The 15,622-nt window shown below is 40.8% G+C and overlaps 1 protein-coding gene across 1 annotated transcript in view; it reads right to left on the reverse strand.

Annotated features, from left to right (window-relative positions):
- The window catches only part of Abcb5 (ATP binding cassette subfamily B member 5), a 96,917-nt gene that overhangs the window by 67,271 nt on the left and 14,024 nt on the right, over positions 1–15,622 (reverse strand). Inside the window, exons 4-10 of the mRNA XM_006240713.4 lie at positions 15,560–15,614; positions 9,791–9,982; positions 9,537–9,708; positions 5,884–6,008; positions 5,627–5,804; positions 3,006–3,119; positions 228–338 (exon numbers count right to left, since the gene is read on the reverse strand). Of these exons, the coding sequence (XP_006240775.1) occupies positions 228–338; positions 3,006–3,119; positions 5,627–5,804; positions 5,884–6,008; positions 9,537–9,708; positions 9,791–9,982; positions 15,560–15,614 (947 nt within the window). The remainder of the gene's footprint in view (positions 1–227; positions 339–3,005; positions 3,120–5,626; positions 5,805–5,883; positions 6,009–9,536; positions 9,709–9,790; positions 9,983–15,559; positions 15,615–15,622) is intronic.

Consider the following 15,622-nt stretch of genomic DNA (forward strand, 5'->3'; position numbering starts at 1 on the left):
GTTGATCTCTCCACAGGTGCACGCACACAGGAACATGCACACCCCCCAAAGGTGAACATGCATATATTCACATACCACACAAACAGAAACAAAAGGATCTTTAAAAAAAGAAAGAAAGAAAGAAAGAAAGAAAGAAAGAGAGAGAGAGAGAAAGAAAGAAAGAAAGTTCCCCACAACAGAAGATTCTGGCCTGAAGACAGTGTCAGAAAGTGGAAGAATTAACATACCTTGGCAGAAGGTCTTGATGGATAGCTGAAAGAAACGTTTTTAAATTCTATGTTTCCTTCTATAGATTCAGGTTTATATCCAGCTGTTGAAAAGTTATCTATATTGGGTTTCTTGGGGAAAAAAAAGAGATTGTTACACATCTTTAAAGGGTTAAGCTGGCAACTTATCCAAGAACAGTATAGAGATGGACCTTAAAATTCTTTTAAAGTATCTTTCCTGTTTTAGAAGTACATGAAGCTAGACATGAAGTTTTGTCTTTTTCCTCTTTTTCTTTTTTCTTCCTCCTCCTCTTTTTTTTTCTTTTTGGTTTTTTGAGACAGGGTTTCTCTGTGTAGCCTTGGCTGGAACTTGTTCTGAAGACCAGGCTAGCCTCGACCTCACAGAGATTCATCTGCTTCTGCCTCCTGAGTGCTGGGATAAAGGTGTATGCCACCACTGCCAGGCATACACAAAGTTTTTAGTAAAAAACATTCCCCCTCAAAAGATCTCCCATGCTCATGGATTGGCAGGATTAATATAGTAAAAATGGCCATTTTACCAAAAGCAATCTACAGATTCAATGCAATCCCCATCAAAATACCAATCCAATTCTTCAAAGAGTTAGACAGAACAATTTGCAAATTCATCTGGAATAACAAAAAACCCAGGATAGCTAAAGCTATCCTCAACAATAAAAGGACTTCAGGGGGAATCACTATCCCTGAACTCAAGCAGTATTACAGAGCAATAGTGATAAAAACTGCATGGTATTGGTACAGAGACAGACAGATAGACCAATGGAATAGAATTGAAGACCCAGAAATGAACCCACACACCTATGGTCACTTGATTTTTGACAAAGGAGCCAAAACCATCCAATGGAAAAAAGATAGCATTTTCAGCAAATGGTGCTGGTTCAACTGGAGGGCAACATGTAGAAGAATGCAGATCGATCCATGCTTATCACCCTGTACAAAGCTTAAGTCCAAGTGGATCAAGGACCTCCACATCAAACCAGACACACTCAAACTAATAGAAGAAAAACTAGGGAAGCATCTGGAACACATGGGCACTGGAAAAAATTTCCTGAACAAAACACCAATGGCTTATGCTCTAAGATCAAGAATCGACAAATGGGATCTCATAAAACTGCAAAGCTTCTGTAAGGCAAAGGACACTGTGGTTAGGACAAAACAGCAACCAACAGATTGGGAAAAGATCTTTACCAATCCTACAACAGATAGAGGCCTTATATCCAAAATATACAAAGAACTCAAGAAGTTAGACCGCAGGGAAACAAATAACCCTATTAAAAAATGGGGTTCAGAGCTAAACAAAGAATTCACAGCTGAGGAATGCCGAATGGCTGAGAAACACCTAAAGAAATGTTCAACATCTTTAGTCATAAGGGAAATGCAAATCAAAACAACCCTGAGATTTCACCTCACACCAGTGAGAATGGCTAAGATCAAAAACTCAGGTGACAGCAGATGCTGGCGAGGATGTGGAGAAAGAGGAACACTCCTCCATTGTTGGTGGGATTGCAGACTGGTAAAACCATTCTGGAAATCAGTCTGGAGGTTCCTCAGAAAATTGGACATTGAACTGCCTGAGGATCCAGCTATACCTCTCTTGGGCATATACCCAAAAGATGCCTCAACATATAAAAGAGACACGTGCTCCACTATGTTCATCGCAGCCTTATTTATAATAGCCAGAAACTGGAAAGAACCCAGATGCCCTTCAACAGAGGAATGGATACAGAAAATGTGGTACATCTACACAATGGAATATTACTCAGCTATCAAAAACAACGAGTTTATGAAATTCGTAGGCAAATGGTTGGAACTGGAAAATATCATCCTGAGTGAGCTAACCCAATCACAGAAAGACATACATGGTATGCACTCATTGATAAGTGGCTATTAGCCCAAATGCTTGAATTACCCTAGATCCCTAGAACAAACGAAACTCAAGACGGATGATCAAAATGTGAATGCTTCACTCCTTCTTTAAATGAGGAAAAAGAATACCCTTGGCAGGGAAGGGAGAGGCAAAGATTAAAACAGAGACTGAAGGAACACCCATTCAGAGCCTGCCCCACATGTGGCCCATACATATACAGCCACCCAATTAGACAAGATGGATGAAGCAAAGAAGTGCAGACCAACAGGAGCCGGATGTAGATCGCTCCTGAGAGACACAGCCAGAATACAGCAAATACAGAGGCGAATGCCAGCAGCAAACCACTGAACTGAGAATAGGTCCCCTATTGAAGGAATCAGAGAAAGAACTGGAAGAGCTTGAAGGGGCTCGAGACCCCAAAAGTACAACAATGCCAAGCAACCAGAGCTTCCAGGGACTAAGCCACTACCTAAAGACTATACATGGACTGACCCTGGACTCTGACCCCATAGGTAGCAATGAATATCCTAGTAAGAGCACCAGTGGAAGGGGAAGCCCTGGGCCCTGCTAAGACTGAACCCCCAGTGAGCTAGTCTATGGGGGGAGGGCGGCAATGGGGGGAGGGTTGGGAGGGGAACACCCATAAGGAAGGGGAGGGGGGAGGGGGATGTTTGCCCGGAAACCGGGAAAGGGAATAACACTTGAAATGTATATAAGAAATACTCAAGTTAATAAAAAAAAAAAAGTTAACCACAATCTTTCATTCTATAACCAAATGACCAATGTGTAGGTTTTTACCCACCCTGTGGTTTTAGTGAGTTGAATGGGCCTGTTTTTCAGGTTCCTTCTCGCAGTAAGAGACAGGTATCTTTCAATGCAATGAGACCTCCTACCTTATCAATAACATGAAAGATATTAAAAGCGGCTCCTCTGGCTATAGTGAAGGTTTCCAAGTGAGGGGCTACAGACCCGATGCAGTAACTACTGTGGATCACACTGAAGAAAACCTACAGGGGCAAAGTAAACAGTAGTCACCTTGTTGCAGTGATGTAAGAAAGACAATGGGATTGGGAGGCAAGTTTGGTCTGTGTTCCTGGACTATGAGAGGATTCGCATATGAATGTGGGAGACAGGATGAAGCCTGTAAGGAGAACACAGGCTGCCCCAGCAGTCTGACTCTCCACTGCATGAGTTTGTGTCTCTCCAGTTGTAGCAACATTTGAGCTGCCTGAACCATACCAGCCCACAGGAAACTGACCACAGGCTGAGTGTGCTCCTATGGGCTCCTCCCCTCTACTATGATCAACGTTGGGAATTTCAGCAAGAGGGTGACTGAACTGATAGTTCAGAGACATTGTATTGTCTCCATCCTGTTTCTAAAACTGCTCTGTCACCTTCCTTATTTAGGCAAATGCCTCTGCAAGAAAAGGTCAAATAAGGAACAAATTCTAGAAGGTCATGCGCTTTTCTCTGTCATGCCGATGTGGGAACTAAAGGAATAAAGATGTCAGCTTCTAGTTCTTCATATGAGATGAACGAACAATTTAAAGCCTTAACTATGAAAGTCTCAAATTTAAAAGATCAATTTAATTGAAAGAAGAGTCATCTACCTAAGATGGAAAGACCAAACAAAAATGGAAGCAGTGGAGAAGGTCCCTTTGCTCACCATGACGGATCTCTTTAAACCTGAACTGATGTGTCTGATGTAGAGATTGGAGGTTAGTGGAATGATTTGTAATTTCATACACAATTGTAGCAGTTCAAAAGACTCTGGATGGCAAGATTGGAAAGGGTTACATGAAGCTTTATTTCCTTCCTTCCTTTTTCATTTTTTTTAAATTGGATATTTTATGTATTTACATTTCAAATGTTATTCCCTTTCCCAGTTTCCTCTCCAGACCCCTCCATCACACCCCTCCCCCTGCTTCTATGAGGCTGTTCTTCCTCCCACTCACCCACTCACCCACTCACCCTGACATTTCCCTACACTGGGAAATTGAGCCTTCACAGGACCAAGGGCCTCTCCTCTTATTGATGCCAGACAATGGCATCCTCTGATACATGTATGGCTGGAGCCATGAGTCCCTCCATGTGTATTCTTTGGTTAGTGGTTTAGTCCCTGGGAGCTCTAGGGGGTCTGGTTGGTTGATATTGATGCTCTTCCTATGGGGCTGCAAACCCCTTCAGTCCTTTCTCTAACTCCTCCATTGGGTTTCCTGTGCTCAATGTCAGTTCAATGGTTGGCTGTGACAATCCACCTCTGTATTTTTCAGGCTCTAGCAAAGCCTCTCAGGAGACAGCTATAACAAGTACTGTCAACAAGTACTTCTTGGCATCAGCAATAGTGTATGCGTTTGGTGTCTGTATATGGGGATGGATCCCCAGGTGGGGGAGTCTCTGGATGGCTTTTCCTTCAGTCTCTGCTCCACACTTTGTCCCTGAATTTATTTTAGATAGGGGCCTTTCTGGGTTGAAAATTTGGAGATGGTCTGGGAGAAAATTCTGAATATGATCTCTACAGGTTCTCTCTCCCCTTTGTTGGGCATTTCAACTAGTCTCATTTCTGTTGGGTACTGGTAGCCTCTTGTATAGACCCAAAATATGCTCCAACATATAACATGGACACATGCTCCACTGTGTTCATAGCAGCCTTTTATATAATAGCCAGAAGCTGGAAACAGCCCAAGATGTTGCTCAACAGAGGAATGGATACAGAAAATGTAGTACATTTACACAGTGGAGTACTACTCAGCTATTAAAAATGATGGTGTCATAAAATTCTTAGGCAAATGGATGGAACTAGAAAATATCATCCTGAGTGAGGTAACCCAATCACAAAAGAGCACACATGCTGTGCACTCACTGATAAGTGCACATTAGCTCCAAAGCTTGGAATACTATATTTTTAAAAACAATATTTCTGTGTATGTGTCTCTGCATGGGAGATTTTGCACACCAATGCTGAAGTCAGAGGAGGCCAAAGTGCATGGGGACCCCTGGAGTTGGAGCTGAAGATAAAGGCAATTGTGAACCAACCCCATCCGTCATTGGTGGTGGAACTGAACTTGGGTCTTCTGCAAAAGCAGTGTGTACTTGACCACTTAGCCACCTCTCCAGCCTACACTCAGCTACATGGAGGAAAGGATAGAGGTACAAGAGATGGATCCAACTATTGGAGGACTTTTCAGTTAGCAGCATCTCTGCGGGTCATGACTGAATCCCAGGAAACCTGAGAGGAAATGTTTCACTACAGATTGGCCATTTTCAGTGTTAGACTAAGAAAACTGTGTGTATTAGTGGGGAATTCAATTATGATTCCCCTGAAAGCACAATGCTTGCCACAATGAGGACACAAAACATGTCAGATGAATAAATCTTGATATATATATATATAAAAGTAAATGCAAATCATGAGAAGGTGATCATCTTCATTCAAAGTAAAGTTTTTAAAACTAAACTCTAGGTAAGGAAAGATGATCTAAGCCTACCATCTTTGTTTGCAAGCAAAACTTACAGCAAGAATAGTCCCGACGGTGTAACCAGGTTCTCCACCAAAAATCAAGGAGGTTCCATACCAAAAAGCCAGTCCGTAGGCTCCATTCATAAAGAAGTAGACGGCTCCAAGAGACAGCTTTGAAGCTATAGCCCTCTTTATGCCAGCGTCCTTGGCGTCCTTTAGATTCTGTGTATACCTTGCAAAGCAAAACACCAAATAGTAGCCTTTGGAGAAAACAGGACCAAGTGTCTTTTGTCATAATTAAAGGGACAGACCTTTGAATTTCTTTCTCTTGGGCTCCAAAGGCTGTGACTGTTCGGATTGATGACAAAGCTTCTTCAGCTACAGCCCCAGCTTTGGAATAGGCATCCAGCTCCTTACTGGTCAATGAGATGACCATCTGTAATAAGCACAGCCACTGTTAGGCAAAGAATGAATCTGCTATGATTTCAAATGTTCCCCAGAGGGTCAGCTGGTGGCATCATTTTGGGGGAGTCTATGGGACCTTCAGGAATGGGGTCTAGCTGATGTACAGGTGGGTTATAATCCACTTCTGGCTTTACTCTCTTTCTCTACTTTCTGGTTCTTGGAGGTAGGAAAGGGTCCTTAGCCACACCCTTCATCCATTACTGGCTCACCCTCTAACTTTTCTGTCATGGTGGATTAAATTTATGAACTCAAAATTGCCAGATGTCATCAGTTTGTGGTCCCCAGAACAGTAAGATAGAGTTAAAAGCCAGGACTCATCAGCCTTTGGCCTCTGTCTGACATTGTGTCCTACCTCAGCATCTCAGTACCCAACCCAGTCAGGACAGGACTAAAATAAAACTTTATTCTTTCTTGCTATTTGTACTACAGCAACACAAAACTGACTCTCATGGTTAGTTTTAATTGTCAGCTCAGCAGATCTAGAATTAGATCAGCCTGGTCTGAGAATGTTTGTTGAGCATTATCTTGATTATAGTACTTGAAGTGGGGTGACCAACCCATTACAGGTGGACTGATTCCCTTGGCAGGTGATCCAGAGTTGTATAGGACAGAAGGGAGCTGAGTACAAGCAGGCACACATTTATTCTCTCTCTGCCCTTGACTTCTCTGCTGTGATGGACTGTATCCTGGAACTCTAAGCTAAAACAAACCTTTCCTTTCCCACGTTGCCCTTATCAGAGTAGATTTTCACAGCAGCAGGAAGGGAAGCTAGGGCATTAACCAATAGAGAACCAGAGAGAGTGAGACTTTACAAAGCACTTAACTCTCACACAATTTCAGTAGCTTCTCATTACCCAGCATCGAAATCCTTGTCTGACTTTTTCTTCTACCAGTGAAGCTTCACTGAATTCTCTGTGTTTTAAAAGCTTCTTTCGGATGTGGGTAGTTTCACTGGTACAACGGGGAGTATTTGACTTAGCAAAGGACATTGGAAACATTATTTGTCTCATGGACACTGAAAATTAGTGAGCCTGACTTGAATTGGTTTGTTATTATGCACAAAAGAAAGGATTCAGGGCGGGTTAGGTCACAAGATTATGGCAGGAAGAGGAAACTTCACTTCTCTTATATGTGGAGAATGGTCCTGAAACCATTGCTATTCATATATGCTGGAGTATATTCAGTAAATGTTGTATCTCTCAACACTAGGATTAAAAAGAAAAATGGAGATCATTAGTATTTCGGACAGTAGGTGGGTTTATCTGATGTCTTAAAAATCTGAAATAGCAGGTACCCCTTCCTTTATGATCATCCACTTGTCAATCCTTTGTAGTTTTATTAGTAAAACAGTTCAGTGAGAGCAAAGAGAACACTATCATGTCAAAGCTGGGAGTTTTGTCTTGCCCACTTCTGTAACAAACTACTTGTTTCCAAAATACGAGAGTACCTTCCATACAACTGGAGTTGATTTGGTGTAGAAGAAGCTTTTGTGGCTGGTAAAGTCATGGGATGACATAAATGAAATACTAATTAACGTATTCGTTAGGGTTCTTATTGCTGGGATGAAATACCATGGCCAAAAACAAGTTGGGGAGGAAAGGGCTTATTTTGTTCATACTTCTGTCTAACACTTTATTACCAAAAGCAGCGAGGGCAGGAACTGACACAAGGCAGGAACCTGGGGTCAGGAACTCATGCAGAGCCCATGGAAGGGTGCTGCTTACTGGCTCATCAGCCCACTTTGTTATAGAACTGAGGACAATCAGCACAATGTTATGGCCTTCCCCATTGATCACTAATTAAGAAAATGCCTTAAAGCCAGATCTAATGAAACATTTTCCCAATTGAGGCTCCTTCCTCTCTGATGACTCTAACGTGTGTCAAGCTGATATAAAACTAGTCAGAATAGCTTATCATTTTCTGAGTTTAATTAACAAAGACAGCTCCACAGTAGATCACTGGAGGGTAACACTACATCGTGCTAAGCCTTGTACACATTGAATATTCAGTAAATACTTGCCAAATTAACCTGAATTGAGGGAACTTATGCACCCTAGTCATTTGGGGGAACTTTGACTCTCACTTGCTTTCTCTTCAGTTAATATAGTAGTAGAACTTAGATCCCTTCTGCTGTTTCTTTATAACTTCTGTCCACTTTTCTCATGAGAGGATAAGGTTCTGCTCTTAGTAACACATTCTGGGTTTTTTCCTATTGGGTGATCCTCATTTCATGCAAGCCTGAGATAAAGATGAGGGTTACAAGGTCAACACGAGAAGCCAGAAGATCAGAGACCTGCTATCTAATGCTCTTCAGTGGGATAGACATGGGTACACTGTCCATGTTCCTTTAAGCAACTACTCACTCACATGCCCATGAACAACCCATTGAAACACAGACACAGAAGATATGAAAGGGGACAGGTGATTAGTCAGGAAGAGGAAGCAAAGGAGTGAGAGTGACAGGGGTGGGGCAACAAGAAAGACAATGCAGAGAATGTGACAAACTACATTTTAAACATGCATGAATGAAACCCATTGCTATGTACAATTAATAAATGCTAGTAGAAAACTTTAAAAAGATCTGTTGTCTAAACACCCAAGCTTCCTTTTAAGAAAACAGTCAACTACAGAATATTTTTATTATTAGAAATCCTGATTAAACTTGTATTATCCTGATAGCAAGTGAGCCAGGAAATTTTATGGATTTGGTTTTTGAAAACTGAGTATTACAAAGCAAAGAGCACAGTGCCTTTGATGTGATGGACACAGGCACTGGACAACAACTGTGGAGATATGATTTTGAGAGATATTAGGGATACTTGGGCTGCTGGAGGATGAACACACACACACACACACACACACACACACACACACACACACGCACACACACACACACACACACACACAAACACACACACACTTCACCAGATTGTAAACAACATTATTATCTTCCAGTATGTGCATTAGAATCCTGCTCAGAATGCCACTGAGAATGCAAATACAAATTTGTTTAAAGAGCTGAGTCATGTTTCCTTAGATGTTGACATATTTTCTAAACCATTTAAAGGCATGTACAATGTAAACTGGAGGAGATTGCTATCAAACAGCACTTTAAGGGTGTTACTTGAGGATCTTTCCCTTCAGCTGTACCCAGTACAATGAACCTCAATGCATTCATTGGGGGGATTTAGAATATACAAGACTCCCCCTGCAACAGCTAAATGTCCAGTGTGTAATGTCGTCATCCTCTCTCTGTGCTATCACTTGAAGCAGTACTAGGCTATGTTTTTTCTGTTAGTAAGATATTAATGAAAAATCATATCTTAGCCATTTAATTTAAAGGCATAAAGATGATTATTGATTAAAAGATCAGAGGTCAATAAACACTCTTACACTCTAGGGCAGAATAGACAGGCAGAATAAACACCTCTCTCTTTTGCAGATTTGGTAAGCATTGTGCTGCTTCTTCTGCTGCCAGGACCAGGACTAGCTTGCTTACCCTAGAGCACAGTGCTGATGCAGCCATTATGAGAGGAGACGTGGACAGAATCGCCAGCGAGAGTTTCCAGCTCTTTATCAAGCTTATCACGAGGCCAATAGAAAACCCAGATATATTCTGAAACATCAGAGGGATCTTATCTCCAATACCATCACAGAGTTTGCTGATGTCACTGCAACAGAGAAGTCCCCGTGGCTCAGTTACACACAGTCCGTACGTTAACACCACGGCCACACAGACCCTTCTTCCCGTACCCATTCATGCGGGTGTTAAGTTCACAGATGTCAGTGCCATCAAACCAGCTGATGTCTTGTGCCAAAATCGAATGAAAAAACTGTTTTCGGATTCTTGTGGTTTGCCGGGCTGCGGTTATGACCCAAAAGGAAATCTGCACGTAGCCCAAAACGAGGGCAGCTGCTCCTATCCCAACATAATAGAGAGTCAACCTGAGGGAAGATGACTGAATGTTAGCTGGGAGCACAGCTTTCCCCCAAGTAAGACAAAGCAAAATCCGTCACCAACAACACTACTCAAAATAGAGAAGAAATCTAATATTTGGTAAAGTTTTTTCTGGAATGTAGAAATCACCCGTAACAGAGTGAACAAATATTGAATAGTATTGTAAATTTTCCCTTAAGACATCTAGATCATATCTTTGTGCTTATTAGTAGAAATTAGTACTTTGAAACATGGTTGTTCTATCTTCTTTCAGTATTTAGAATACCTTCAGGGGGAAAAATTACATTGAGGTAATTAAGATAGGTGCAAGTGAATAGGAGTGGAAAGAAAATGTTCCTATTCAAAAATAACTGACAGGAATAAAATTCTAAAATCTAATGTACGGAATTTATGTTAAGCTAATATGCATTAAAGTTAAACTTTGTGGATGGCCATTTTAGAATTCATAATAATACAGAAGAATTGAAAGTAGTTTTAATACCCGACTAGGAGGACAGGTAAGAAACAGGGTCATTTAATAACCACATATGGGGAGCACAGTATATGAAATTCTAAAGAAACATTCTGATGGAAAGACAGACAAGACACAGAGAAAGAATTTCAGGTGTACTTGAACAGAGTGAACAGGGCACAGGCCTCAGAATAATTGGTGGTCAAGCATAAGTTGGAAGAACTAATACAGATAATAAAATGCTTAAGAAAAGTTTCCTTGAGGAATTAATACTATTGTTGGGATCTAAGCTGTGAAGCAGAATTAATCATTAAAACCGAAGAGAGGAGCTAGCAAGATGAATTAGTGGGTAGTCACTTGTCACTTAGCTGACAACCTGAGTTTGACCCCTTGGGCCCATATGGTAGAAGGAGAGAAATGATTCCCGTGAACTGACCTCTGACCTCCATTCATGTGGCATGGAAAACAAACGATCCCATCATGCTAAATACATAAATGTAAATATATTTGCATATAAATGCAAATGTATATGAATATGTAAATGGACACAACTACAAATAGCATGTATATATACACAATCACACATACATATACATATTACGAAAAGCATTCTAGGGAGAGAGAAGTTCTTTCCTGGGATGGTCCAAGAACATCTTTAGTTGATAAGGCAGGAGAATGTGGCACAGCGCAGGCCTGTAGAGACCACGTACTCTTTCCGTTTTATTCCAAGGGAAACGAAAGATCATCAGAACAACCATGCGTAGGATGGTGAACGGTGTAAAAGACCATTCTGGCCTCTTTGTGGAGAACTGGTAGACATGATGATAGCAATGGAATCAGGAAGTCACTTTAATGCACCACAGGAAAAGGATAAAGGCTTAGATGAGAACTGTGGCACCCAAACTATGAAGATGCAGAGAAATGGTAAAGGTGCTGAGTCTGATGACCTGAGCTGGATTCCTGGAGCTCACATTATAGAAGGAGAGAACTGATCACAAGATATCCTGTGACCTGAACATATGCACAGTGACACATGTGTACACACACAAAGAGAAAAATTCACTCACACATCAAATAAATAAATATAAATAAGTAAACAGGTAATATATATTTTTTAAAAAGTCCACACACTCTAGATATATTTTGGAAATCCAACTTGTCAGACGAATGGGACCTTCAGGCAAATGGTCTTCTTTGTTATAAAGACTACCGTAAGCCTGTAAAGAAGAACAACTCCCTCCCCACTCTGTTCCTACCATAATTAAATTCTATATACCTTGAGAGTATGTCCTGTCTTTTGATTGCTAGCCTGCACACTCACTCTTGAGCTCAGTGCCTCTCATGATCCCTAACGGGGAGGGAGAATTTGCTCTCCCTGGTGGGCCTCCGGTACCTATGGTGAAGCTCCCATCTGTAGCTCTCTTTCTGAACCAGATTGATCCTCCTTACTCTGACACAGTTGTTTTGATTTCTCAGTGCTTTTTACTTCTTTGTATTTTGCGTGTATAATAATAAGGCAATTCTTCCTTTAATATACCCTTCCTAATGAAGTTACCAACAGAACATGATGCAAGGAACAAAAGCAGGGGAGACACCAAGGGTGACTTCCTGGCTTTTGGCTGACCAATGGGGTCAGCAGAATGCTCTTCAGAGACATGGGGGGGGGGCTGGGAATAGGACAGCTTTTTAGACATTACCAAGGGTTCTGGTTTGGGCATATTAAATATGCTGAAATGGTAGCTGAAAAATTGAAGGGTTACCGAAGTCACTAAGTTGGAGATGTAACTTTGAAAGTTATAGATAGCTTCCAGGCAGTAACTCCAGCAAACAGGTTGAGCAAGACCACTGTGGGAGACAAACTATTAAAATGTAGATCAAGAAAAGAGGGACAAGGATGAAGCTCAGAAATTCTGCAGACAGGTGGATTTGGCCTGAAGAGAAAAGAGACTGCAAAGGAAGCAGAGAGGTGGTTGGAAATCAAGGGACTTAAGTACTTTGTAAATTTAAAGAAGAAAACAAAACTGGCATTAACTCAATGTTAGCTATAAGTTTGTCTAGCACTCAACTTTGATTTTGGCTCCAACGTGAAATAATTAATTTCTCTGACGCAACAGTTCCAGCTGAGGTTTGAAACTTAGTTCAGCTCTCTGAACAAAGCAAATCAAAGCAAAGCAAAACAAAACGAAAACCTTGTCATCCTGGTGGTCGAATTTTGTGATTCTGTTGATTCTTTGCTGCCTATGCAAGCATCAGGCTGAAATGGTATCTTTCAGAATGGTGGCATGTGCCTTTAACTCTACTAGGAGGCATAGGCAGGCAGACTGTTGTGAATTAAGGCTAGCCTGCCATGCACAGCAATTTCTATGCTGGCCAGTGATACATAGTCAGACAAACAAACAAACAAACAAACAAATCCAATATCTTCCTTTAAAAAATTAGCAGACATCCTAAAATGTATGTAGGAGGGAAGGACTCAGAGTAGCCAGGCTAATTTAAAAAAGGAAATTGTTCTGTGACTTAATTTCTAATTTTATTTACTTATTAACTAAAAAGATACTGTAGTTAAAAAGGTGTGGTGCTAGCATAAAGATAGATGCATTGATAATTCAGAAGCTAGAAATTAATCCTTACAGTTACAGAGAGTTGGCTTTTAGCCAAAGTGCCAAGCAGTGTGGTGGAGAAAGTACAGTCTTGTCTTTCACAGTGTGCTGGGACAACATGTGAGAAAGATGAGGTTAGACCCTTCCTTAGTCTAAATTAACCCGAAATGGACACAGGGCTACAGGGAAGGGCTAAAACACGAAAACTTATCGAAGAAAGTAGTAACCCTCGGTTGCTCAAAAAATTCTTAAATTCAAAATCACAGTCCTTAAGAAAATTGATAAATTTAAATTCATCAAAATGTAAAACATTTTCACTTCAAAAGAACCATTTAAGTAAACGAAGACTAGCCACGTGGTGCAAGAAACCAGTTGTCTATTAAATCTGGGAAAGAATGTATATCCAGAATTTATAAGATCTCCTTCAGCTCAATCATAAGGCAATGCTACAGTTTTAAAAATGTGTACTTCACAGGACATCAGTGGGGGGTGTACCCGCAGATGGATGTACTCACGGAGTCCATGAACAGTGACACAGAGTGAGGAAGTGAATTTAGAATTTACTTAACTGCAATTACTTAGTATCTCTGTAGATACACGTGGCTGTGGCTAACATATTAGACAGTGCATAGTGTCATATTCTCATAGTGGCCCTTGGATAGAGGTTAGAGAAGGAGGATCATGAGTTCAAGGCCAGTTTGAGCTCCATGGAGAGTTCCAAGTCTCAGTCATACAGATCCTGTTTTAACCAAAGCAGGTAAACAAAGCTAAGGCGTAGAAGAAAAGACTAGGTGTCGCTCTGGTCTGTTTGAAGATTGAAACTTTTAGTGAGAAGAATATGAAGAGACCAGAAAAGACAAAACATTTAACTCAGCATCTGGTAGATAAATAAAGTCAAGTCTACTATTTACCTCATAATTTACAAAACAGAACGCCTTTATAATTTCTTTATTATTCAGACTTTGAGATTATTAATCTGGATGGGATTTATTCTCAATCTTTATTATTATTTTGAGTTATTTTATTTTCAAAATTATTTGCTTCACTGTATTCATTTAATTCATGTTCCTTCTCTTCTTTCTTTCTAACTCCTTCCTTTTTTACTTTTTATGATGCTGAGGATCAATCCAAGGCCTTACACATGCTCTTCTAGTAAATGCTATCTTTAGCACACCTTTTCAAATTTAAAATCTATTTAGGTAGCATTTTCCTATGATGGTTGGAAAGAAGAACAATTTTTAGAAAAGGAAAAAGAATCCTTTATCCTCTAAGTGATGTTCTTTCGGTTCTAGGAACAAAACTGGCATAAAATTGCAGATCCTCACAGCTTTTGGGTTGGTGACAATTTTGTCAAATATAACTCAGAGAAGATGACTACACACCTTTTATTTTTCCAGTCTTTATGTGTGTAAAACATGTATATGTTCACACATATTTGGGCAAAGCTCAGCATTAGTTTTTTTTTCTTTTTTAAAATTGGATAATTTTATTTATTTACATTTCAAATGTCATCCCCTTTCCCGGTTTCCCCTCTGGAACCCCCCCTATCCCATTCCCTCTCCCTCTGCTTCTGTGAGGGTGCTCCCTCCCCACCCACTCCTTCCCCACCCTGGCATTTTCCTATACTGGGGCATTGAGCCTTCCCAGGACCAAAAGCCTTTCCTCTTATTGAGCCAGACAAAGCCATCCTCTGCTAAATATACGGATGGAGCCATGGATATCCCCTATGTAATCTTTGGTTGGTGGTTTAGTCCCTGGGAACTCTGGGGATTCTGGTTGGTTGATAATGTTGTTCTTCCTATGGGTTGCAAATCCCTTCAGCTCCTTCAGTCTTTTCTCTAAATCCTCCACTGGGGACCAATGGTTAGCTGTGAGCATTGGCCTCTGTATGTGTCAGAGCCTCTCAGGAGACAGCTATATCAGACTCCTGTCAGCAAGCACTTCTTGGCATCAGCAATAGTGACTGGGTTTGGTGGCTGCACGTGGGATGGATCCCCAGGTGGGGCAGTCTCTGGGTGGCCTTTCCTTCAGTCTCTGCCCCACACTGCATCTCCTTACTTCCTCCTGTAAGTATTCTGTTCCCTCTTCTTAGAAGGACAACGGTATCCATGCTTTTGTTTTCCCTCTTCTTTCATTGTCCTCTGTTTTATTTTTGAGGCTCCCCTAATCAGGAGCTTGCTGATTTGACTACTGTCTTGCTAATGAGTTCTGGATCATCTGTGTCTTTCTCCAGTGCTGAGTGCCTGGCTTTACCTGGGTGTTGGGGATCTGAACTCAGGTCCTTACATTCGCACAGAAAGCACTTTACTGAACTAACCATCTCCTCAGACTCATACCTTTGAAATAAATGGGAAAATTATGTTCTAATTGTACTATATATGGAATGGAAGAAAAACACAGGCTTACTTTAATCGCTTACATATGATATAAATGATTAAGGTTTTTAGCTCTTTCTTACAAGTATTGGATAAAGCAGCATGCAGGAAGTAGGAACTTATTTCATTTGGACTTACATAATGATATCTTCATTCAACTTTTCTTGAGACTGAGAACAGTTCTGATATTTAGCTGAAAAA

This window comes from Rattus norvegicus, chromosome 6 (genome assembly GCF_036323735.1).
Source record: "Rattus norvegicus strain BN/NHsdMcwi chromosome 6, GRCr8, whole genome shotgun sequence".
In the NCBI taxonomy this organism is placed as follows: domain Eukaryota; kingdom Metazoa; phylum Chordata; class Mammalia; order Rodentia; family Muridae; genus Rattus; species Rattus norvegicus.